General features: G+C 40.0%; 1 protein-coding gene across 5 annotated transcripts in view; it reads left to right on the plus strand.

Annotated features, from left to right (window-relative positions):
* The window catches only part of ZNF292 (zinc finger protein 292), a 49,297-nt gene extending 40,748 nt beyond the window's left edge, over window positions 1-8,549 (plus strand). For all 5 annotated transcript variants that reach the window (XM_064412601.1, XM_064412599.1, XM_064412602.1 and 2 more), the window contains one exon: window positions 549-8,549. In XM_064412601.1, the coding sequence (XP_064268671.1) occupies window positions 549-7,724 (7,176 nt within the window). In that variant the 3' untranslated portion in view covers window positions 7,725-8,549. The remainder of the gene's footprint in view (window positions 1-548) is intronic.
* Window positions 8,550-9,526: the final 977 nt, after the last annotated feature.

A 9,526-nucleotide genomic window follows, 5' to 3' on the forward strand; every position in this document is an offset into this window, starting at 1 on the left:
CTCAAGCCATGTGTTCAGTTGAGGTCAGTTGACTTTGAAGTGACATAATTTTTAAAAAGAAAGCTTTTACCTTAAGTGATCTCCAAATTATAGATCTCTCTGAAGATCACATGTTTTTCTTTAACTGTAGCAATTTTTACCATTTGATTTCTACCAGTGTTAAGTTGATGTTTCATAGAAGCTCGTCTCAAATACCTGTGGCACAACTGACAGGCTTTACTCCAAGGAAAAGGCTCAATATTGCTCTAATATAAACCAAACACCTCTAACATACAGTCCAAAAGTCCTCAAACTAGACAGAACATACAATTAATTGGTCTTTAAGTTGTATGTAAACTTCAACATTTTTTTAGTAGCATGAAGACAAATTATGCAACTTAAGGAATAGCATCTGAAGACAATCCATTCTGTTTCTTGAGGTAGAAAGCATTACTGTGAACCCCAGGTGCATTTTTTCTGACACTTTTGATTGAATAATGACATCTTTTACTTAAAAATATAGAAAGAGTTGGATAAAATGACTTACTAAAATTGCTCTTGCTTTACAGATTGATGGTGCTGGACTTGCAACATGCATTGAACTGTGTGTGAAAGCATTGCGCTTAGAATCCAGTGAAAATGCAGATGTCAAGATATCTATTTGCAAGACTATCTCCTGCTTACTTCCAGATGATTTGGAGGTGAAACGTGCTTGTCAGCTGAGTGAATTTCTTCTGGAACCCACTGTGGATGCGTATTACGCTGTTGAAATGCTATATAATCAGCCTGACCAGAAGTATGATGAAGAGAATCTTCCAATACCAAATTCTTTGCGCTGTGAGCTCTTACTTGTACTGAAAACTCAGTGGCCTTTTGATCCAGAGTTCTGGGACTGGAAAACTCTAAAGCGTCAGTGTCTGGCACTTATGGGAGAGGAGGCATCCATCGTGTCATCCATAGACGAACTGAACGATAGCGAAGTTTATGAGAAGGTTGAGGATGGCCAAGAAGATAGTAAAGAAACTTCTCTGAATGGGCTTGCTGGCATTGATGAGGCTACCAGCCTTCTTAGGGGTATCAGAGATGAAAAGCAGAAAAAGAGAGAAATCAAAAAACTCAGAGAGAGGGGGTTCATATCGGCTAGATTTAGGAACTGGCAAGCTTACATGCAGTATTGTGTGTTATGTGACAAGGAATTCCTAGGTCATAGAATAGTTAGACATGCACAGAAACATTATAAAGATGGAATTTACAGTTGCCCTATTTGTGCCCAAAATTTTAATTCTAAAGAAAACTTTGTTCCCCATGTAACTTTGCATGTGAAAAAATCTAGCAAAGAGAGATTAGCTGCTATGAAACCACTGAGGCGACTGGGAAGACCTCCTAAAATAGCAGCTGCCAATGAGAATCAGAAAACGAATTCTGTATCCAAACAGGAGCAGCGACCCATTAAGAAGAACAGCCTCTATTCAACAGACTTCATTGTGTTTAATGATAACGATGGCTCGGATGATGAAAACGATGACAAAGATAAACCTTACATACCAGAGATAGTGCCAGTTCAAAAGCCACCCCCTGTTAATGAATTCACCTGCCCTGTAACACTTTGTAAAAAAGGCTTTAAATATTTTAAAAATCTAATAGCACACGCAAAGGGCCATAAAGATAATGAAGAAGCTAAACGTTTCCTTGAAATGCAAAGCAAAAAAGTGATTTGCCAGTACTGCAGACGACATTTTGTAAGTGTTACTCACCTGAATGATCATTTACAAATGCACTGTGGCAGCAAGCCTTACATCTGCATACAGATGAAATGTAAGGCTGGCTTTAACAGTTACGCTGAGCTGCTGACCCATAGGAGAGAGCATCAAGTCTTCAGAGCCAAGTGTATGTTTCCCAAATGTGGCAGAGTGTTTTCTGAAGCCTATTTACTCTATGATCATGAAGCACAACACTATAATACCTATACCTGCAGAGTCACCGGCTGTGGGAAGGTGTACCGCTCACAGAATGAACTGGAGAAGCATGTTGAGGATCACAACAAGCAGCCTGAAAAAGAAGAGCAGCCTGAAAACAAAACTAATCAGCCTGATCTTAGTCAGCCTTCCAAAGCTAATGAAAGTACTGATGGAGTTGCAGTTAAAGAGGAATTGACACCTCCTCCAGCTGAAAACCGAAGCAGTTTCATTGAAGGAGAAAATGTCTGGAACCAAATCAAAGCAGAACCAGTAGGGAATGAAAGTGTAAATATATCCGTGAGTGTACTGCAGCAAAGCAATTCCTTGCCTAATGCTAGTTCAGAGCAGTCTCCTATGGGTTCAATAAAAACAGAAGAAACAGTTCCAGGAGGCAGCGTTAAGCTGTCTGTTGTTAACCAGAAGATCCGCGATAACTTCGTAAAAAGAGGTAAATTGGCTGCTACTGCCAGTAAAGTAGATACTACTAAACCTGGAGTCCAGCACTTGTGCCCATCAGTTGACTCTTGTCTTCCAGTTTTCCAAGAGAGAAAGGAGGAAGGCTGTCTCAGTCAGACTCAGAATATTCAAACTGTTTCTGTGACCTCAGACACATCAAAACCAGAAGCCCTTGAATCAAAAAGCTTAGAAAGACAAGTGAGCATTGTAAATCCATTCAGCATGCAGAATCAGACGGGGTATCGAAATGGTGTACCCATTTCCAAACTTGAAATTGAAGACAGTATTAAAGCTGCAGCTAATCTCTATAACCTGCCTTTAAAAACTTTAGAAAGTATTTCATTTATTCCATCACAGCCTAACATAAACAGCTCTTTAGTTCCAGCTGTGTCACCAGCAGCCCCAATTCAGAAATTTAATTGTCAGGTTGAGGGGTGTACTCGAACATACAATTCGTCACAGAGCATTGGCAAACACATGAAGGCAGCACACCCTGATGAATATGCTGCTTTTAAAATGCAGCGTAAAAATAAGAAACCACGGAAATCCAGCAATCTGCAAAATGTGCCGAATGATGGGAAGATTGTTTATCTTATGCCTTCACAAGTGGGCAATCCCAGTGGTGCTGCTTTCACTGCACAGAACAAATCGAATTTGAATCCCACCTGTTCCAGTCAAGTGCAGCATGTCTCAAGTACTCTTTTCCCAACCCACCTAGAAAATCTAGCTAATCCTATGTTGCCTGTAGTGGAAAGTGTCATAAATCCAAATTTGTCTACTCGTATTAAAAGTGAGCCTGAGAGTGTTTTGTGTTCACAAATGGAAAATTTGTCTGCTGCAACTTTACCTTCCCAGTTGGATGATCTAGCAAAAACAGTTATGCCTCTGAATATTGATGGTGGTTCAGATCCTTTTCTTCCTTTGCCTGCAGAAAATGGTCCAATGTCTCTCTTTCCTTCATCAGCAGAAAATCCTCCAAATTCAGTCTTCTCCCAACTGGAAAATAACACAAATAGCTTTTCTTTGCAACTAGAAGGAAACACTAGTTCTACCTTCCCAAAAGAGGAAAGTGTTGATCAAATATTTCCCTCACAATTGAGTAGTGAAAATAACTTCAGTGAAACTAGTTCTCAGCACCCAGCTTCAGAAAAGGTGAAAAAAGATCGTGGCAGAGGGTCAAATGGGAAAGAAAGGAAGCCAAAACATAACAAGCGAGCAAAGTGGCCAGCAATAATTAGAGATGGCAAATTTATCTGTAGCAGGTGTTTCAGAGTTTTTACTAATCCTAGATCACTTGGTGGTCACTTATCTAAGAGGTCTTACTGTAAGCCTCTTGAAGGATCAGAAATTTCTCCAGAAGCCCTGCAGGCTAATGGACAATCTTTGCTTGCCAGTATGATTCTTTCTTCAAATTCATTAAACTTGCAGCAACCTCAGGAGTCTGCCTTCAATCCAGAGACATGTTTTAAAGATCCATCATTTCTCCAGTTACTTGCAGCTGAAAATCGTTCCGCACTGCAGACTATGTTTCCACGGGCCAATGTGACTAACTTTAATACCAGTGGGAATGAGGAAGGTAATCAAATTATAAAGCAAACCTTGGAAACTACAGGCATCCCGAGTAGCTTTGATAACACAGAAGTACTTCCACGTGTGGTTACAACAAGTTGTGTCTCTGGTACAACTCAGATGAATGCAGCCGTTCTCCCCAGCTCAGCCACGCCGTCTCTGCTGCAGACAGTCTGTAACCCCAGTACCCTGCTGACAGACCAAAACAGGACCCTCAATGCCAAAATTCCTCCACTAAACGAATGCAAGAGTTTGCCTGGTTTTACAACAGAGGGCCTAATGCTAAAGACCATTGAAAATGGCTTGTGCCCTAGCTCATATTCTAACGCTGTTGCAGCAGCACAAAATTTTGCAGGGAACAGTTCACGAGTTTCAGTTATAAGTAGTCCCAAGAATTCGGGATCAAGCAACTTAAATAAGAAGGGAACCAGCTCTTCAAAGAGGAAGAGAAAAACACCTACACCCCTACTTGTGCCCAATACACCACAGAAATTAGCAGTAAATAATGCAACAGTAATGGGACTTCTAACCAAAAGCACTGAAGGAAACACGCAAATACAGGGAGAAAGTTTTCAGTCCAACTCGCTGGCAAATTGTGGCTCTCAAACGGTGGTGGAAAATCTTGCACAGAAACTCAGTAATGTTGACAATCAGTTATTCATGGCCAGTATCAAAGAGAATTTCAAGACAAATCTTGAGGCTCATACAGTTCTGCCCCCTTTAACAGTAAAAACTGAAAATGGGGATTCCCAAATGATGTCTGCAAATTCTTGTGTGCAAGCAAATTCAGAAGAACAGATTTCACAGGACAGTGTTATGCAGAACTTTGAAAAAACCCTGGAAATTATTAAAACTGCTATGAATTCACAGATGCTTGAGGTGAAAACTGAAATTCAGGATACTGTTGCTGCTTCAGGGCAGAACTTGCAAGTAAATAACTCCCAGGCTGCTTCAGAAAATTCTGCACACAGTGTAAAACTGCAGACTTCTACTCAGTTTGCTGTGCACAGAGGGAATGTTTCTGCTGCAAAGGGTAGCTCTGCTCAGTCTGAGATACCTCAAAAGGATGATACTCAAATGTCAGAAATTTTGGAAGGCTTGCAAAAACTGAAGCTAGAAGATGAGTCTCCCCTTCCCATCTCTGGAACTGTTTCTCAGTGTCCTCCAGCAGATAAGCTAGCACCAGCAGTTCCTGTTGTATCAATTGAAAATAAGCCCCTCATCCAGCTATCTCCAGAAGCAAGTAACATTCAATTTAGTGATAGAGTTAATAAACCTTTTGTATGTCAGAATCCTGGCTGCAGTTACAGTGCTATGACAAAAGATGCATTATTTAAACACTATGGCAAGATCCATCAGTACACTGCAGAAATGATACTAGAAATAAAGAAACATCAACTGAAGTATGCCCCATTCAAATGTGTTGTAGCTACCTGTCCAAAAACATTCACAAGAAACTCTAATCTCCGAGCACACTGTCAGCTCGTGCATCATTTTACAACAGAGGAGATGGTAAAATTAAAAATTAAGAGGCCTTATGGCAGAAGATCTCAAAATGAAACTGTAAACACAGCCCCACAACCCGTTGAAATAAAAACTGTGCAGACACTAGTAATGGAAAACAAAACTGTAGCTCCATTGGTCAAAGAAACTCAAATAAAGGAAGCTGTAGAGCCTGTAAAAGTATTGGAAAAACTTCTACCAGAAAATAATATTCCTGAAAGACTGGAAAAACCTCCCCAGGTGGTTTCTGTTCCACTGGAGCAGCACAATCCAGCGTCTTATGATAGTACGCAGGAACAAGCCAAAGTACGCAAGGCTAGGAAGCACAGGAAGGAGAAAGAGGAGAGGAATGGTAGGAAGCCCGTAACAAAATCTCTGGAGTTTCCCCCTAGGTACAGCCCTTACAGACCGTACCGGTGCGTCCATCAGGGCTGCTTTGCAGCTTTCACAATACAACAGAACCTAATTCTTCATTACCAAGCTGTGCACAAATCAGACCTCCCTGCTTTCTCTGCTGAAGTGGAGGAGGAGAATGAGCAAGGCAAAGAGGAACGTGAGGAGGTGGAAACCAAACCTGCTGTCAGAGAGTTCAGGTGTGAGGTGAATGACTGCTCTCGTATCTTCCAGGAAGTTACCAGCTTGATACAGCATTATATGAAGCTTCATGACATGACCCCAGAGCAAATTGGAAGCATGAAATCAGCTCCAGAGGTGGGAAGGTTTTTTTGTGACCAGTCTCAGTGTAAGTCTTCGTTTACAGCATATCTGAATTATGTTGTGCATCTTGAGACAGAGCACAGTGTTGAGATAAAGCCAAACAAAGTAGAAGATGATGGCATGTTCAAGTGTGACTGTGAAGGCTGTGACCGCATTTACGCTACTAGGTCTAACCTCTTGAGGCATATTTTTAACAAACATAATGACAGGCATAAAGATCATCTAATAAGACCCAGGAGGCTGACACCAGGCCAGGAAAATATTTCAAGCAAAGCAAATCAGGAGAAACCATTGAAGTCTAAACAGAGAGGACTCAAAAACAGATCGGGAAAAGAGGGTAACAGGCTGTCAGTGAAAACAAAACGAAAGAAAAACATGAGCTTGGAAAACAAAACCTCAAAAGGAATACAGGTTCAGGAAAATAAGGCTTATTCACTGAAACGTGGCAAGTACGTGTATTTAATAAAGGCCAGAAATGATGCCTTATCGGAATGTACAAGCAGGTTCATGACTCAGTATCCGTGTATGATAAAGGGATGTTCATCTGTAGTCACAAGTGAAAGTAACATCATAAGACACTATAAATGTCACAAACTGTCCAAAGCTTTTACTTCTCAACACAGGAATCTTCTTATTGTATCTAAAAAACACTCTGTCTCCCAAGTAAAGGAAGCCTCTTGTGAGCAGGAGGAAACTGATAAAAAAACTGATGTGAAAGAGCCTGAACCGAGTTTGACAGCAAGCAATAATGATTCAAGCACAACTACCTTATCACAAAAGGAAACTGAAAAAGGTGAGAAGGATGAAGTGGATGAACTGACAGAACTATTCATTACTAAACTAATTAATGAGGATTCTTCAACTGCTGAAAATCAAGCAAAAATCTCTTCCAGTGTAAATAGTGACTTGCAGGAGACCAGCTCCTGCCCCTCAGAGAAGCAAAAATCAAACAACCTGAAAAGAGCAAATAAAGAAAAAAATATATCTCAGAGTAAAAGAAAGAGAGCTGAGAAGACAGAGGAGGCACTGCCCAGTGGTGTGAGTAGCCTGCACAAGGAGGAAGAGACTGCTGTTGCCATCCAAACGGCCGAGGAGCAACCTGCGGCTTTTGACTGGAGCTCGTTCAAGCCAATGGGCTTTGAAGTGTCATTCCTCAAGTTCCTTGAAGAATCTGCTGTGAAGCAAAAGAAGAACTCTGAAAGAGAACACCACAGCGGCGGAACCAAAAAAGGATCCCATTCAAACTCGCGGAAAGCCAGCGAGAAGGCTCCCGTAGCAAGTGAAAGTGTCTCGTGGTCGTGTTCTGAAACGGAAACCCTTGTACCGTTTGCCAACCCATCACGGCTTCCATGTGGTGATAATGTAAAGATAGTGTTAGAGAAGACTCTTAAAGACTGCTCTGAGCGTGTGTTGAAGCAGCTTCAGGAAATGAAACCTGTTGTCAGTTTGAGAAAGCTCGAAGGACGTTGGGAGGATAATCCAGAGGTTATAGCTGCAAAAGTAATTGTTTTGGGTACTGAGGAAGGTGAATCAAAATACTGAAAACCTAATGTGTTTCACCATGACCTGTAATAGAATTTATTTTGAATAGGAAGCCATCAAGCATGCTAGTAACTGTGGAGCTCTTTTATTTTGAAGTGATTTAATCTAGCAAAAAACATGACATGAGTCATGTAAATGTCTTATTTGTTTTTATCCCTATGGGACTTGAAGAAAGTAATTGCTTCAGTTTTGTAAATACTTGATCAAGACCTCAACTTTCTATCAGATTGTCCTTTCCATAAACTAAATCTTTGTGAATTGTCTGTGATTGGTATCTTTCACCAGGTTACTTCTCATGTATAACAGTTTTCTTTATTTGTAGATACATTTTTTTGTATATATTTATTATTGTAAATCATTTGCTGCCACCAGCAGTCTGTAAGTCTAAACTATTAAATGACACATTTATATTCGGAATTTTAATTTGTAACTAAGTGAGCAAGTTTTTAAAACTGTCCTTTAATCATTTTAAATTAAGAACTTTTGAACTAAAGCTAGCTAAGTCTGCCATATCCAGTTTATTTTGCATAAAACATTTATTTACAGAAGAAAAGCTGGATAAGATCACATTTCATAGGTTAAACGTACTGACACACTCTCATTTTTGTAAATTTTAACATCCAGTATCTATGGATGATATTGATATGTAGTTAACACATAAATATAATAGTTTTCTTATAGCTACATTTTTCATTGCTTTTAATTGGTTACAAAGCATTTATGATTCCATAATAAAAATGGAAATGTGAATAAAAATAGTTTGCTACATTGAAGATTTAAAACAATATTTGGTATTAAAGAATCCGTTGTGAATGTGATAGAAAATTAGTAGTGTGGAGCAGTGTATATATTTGAGGTGGTGATTTGTGAAGTAGCCCAGTATTGCCTTAAATAAAAACACATTTCATTTCTTGTTTTATACATGTGATCTTATAAAGGTTATTTTTGTTTCTGTAACTTAGATTGGTGTATAGTTTAATTTTTGTTAAAAAAACAAAACAAAACAAAAAAACTTCAGAAACCGTTTTTGTAAATAGCGGGTTTATAAAACAGATGGGTTTATTTTGATAATACCAGTTTGGTATCTATCTATAAAATACACGAGTCCTTATGCCATACCATTAAAAACTAAATAAACAAGGCACTTTCTGAAAGGGAAGTGAGATGGTGGTCTTACAGACAAACTCGGTGGTCGTGCTCTGTTGGTGGCATAGGCTCCCTTTGCGCTCCTCTGCCTCTCGCTGACTGTATGTGGCACCAGTCACAACCTCTCTTTTCCACACTGGAACGAGCCTCAGAAGCGGTGCTGCGTGTAGTGCCCGGGATTGGAGCAATTCCTCTCTATGCTGCTAACTGAAATGACAGGTGTCCCATTTGTTGAGTAACCAAAAGTGTGAGTGCATTGGTGGGAGCTGTCCGTACCCAGGAATCTTCAGTGTTGGTTTTCGTGCGTGCTCATGGCTGACTCAGCCAGCTGGATTGTGTGGTACCAAAAACTTCTCTTGGATTATTATCGTTACTGGATGTGACCTACCTTCAGTAATATAAAACAGTCTTTATCTTGGGTGAGATTGGCTTGATTTTTTTTTTCTATAAACTTGTCTTGCTGTGTGAAGCTTTTGCATTAAATGCTAGATTTGACTGGTCTTAAGCTATTCACCTGGACTCTCTGACAGTTTTCCTGAATATCAGTGCAGAGGGCACCTTCCTACAACCAAATGAAGTGACTTGTTGCGAGAGTGAGGATTATGTGTGAACAGCAACAGCATTTGGCCTCGGGCGCAGCCCTTGGTTTGCTACAT

Source organism: Passer domesticus, chromosome 3, assembly GCF_036417665.1.
Source record: "Passer domesticus isolate bPasDom1 chromosome 3, bPasDom1.hap1, whole genome shotgun sequence".
NCBI lineage: Eukaryota > Metazoa > Chordata > Aves > Passeriformes > Passeridae > Passer > Passer domesticus.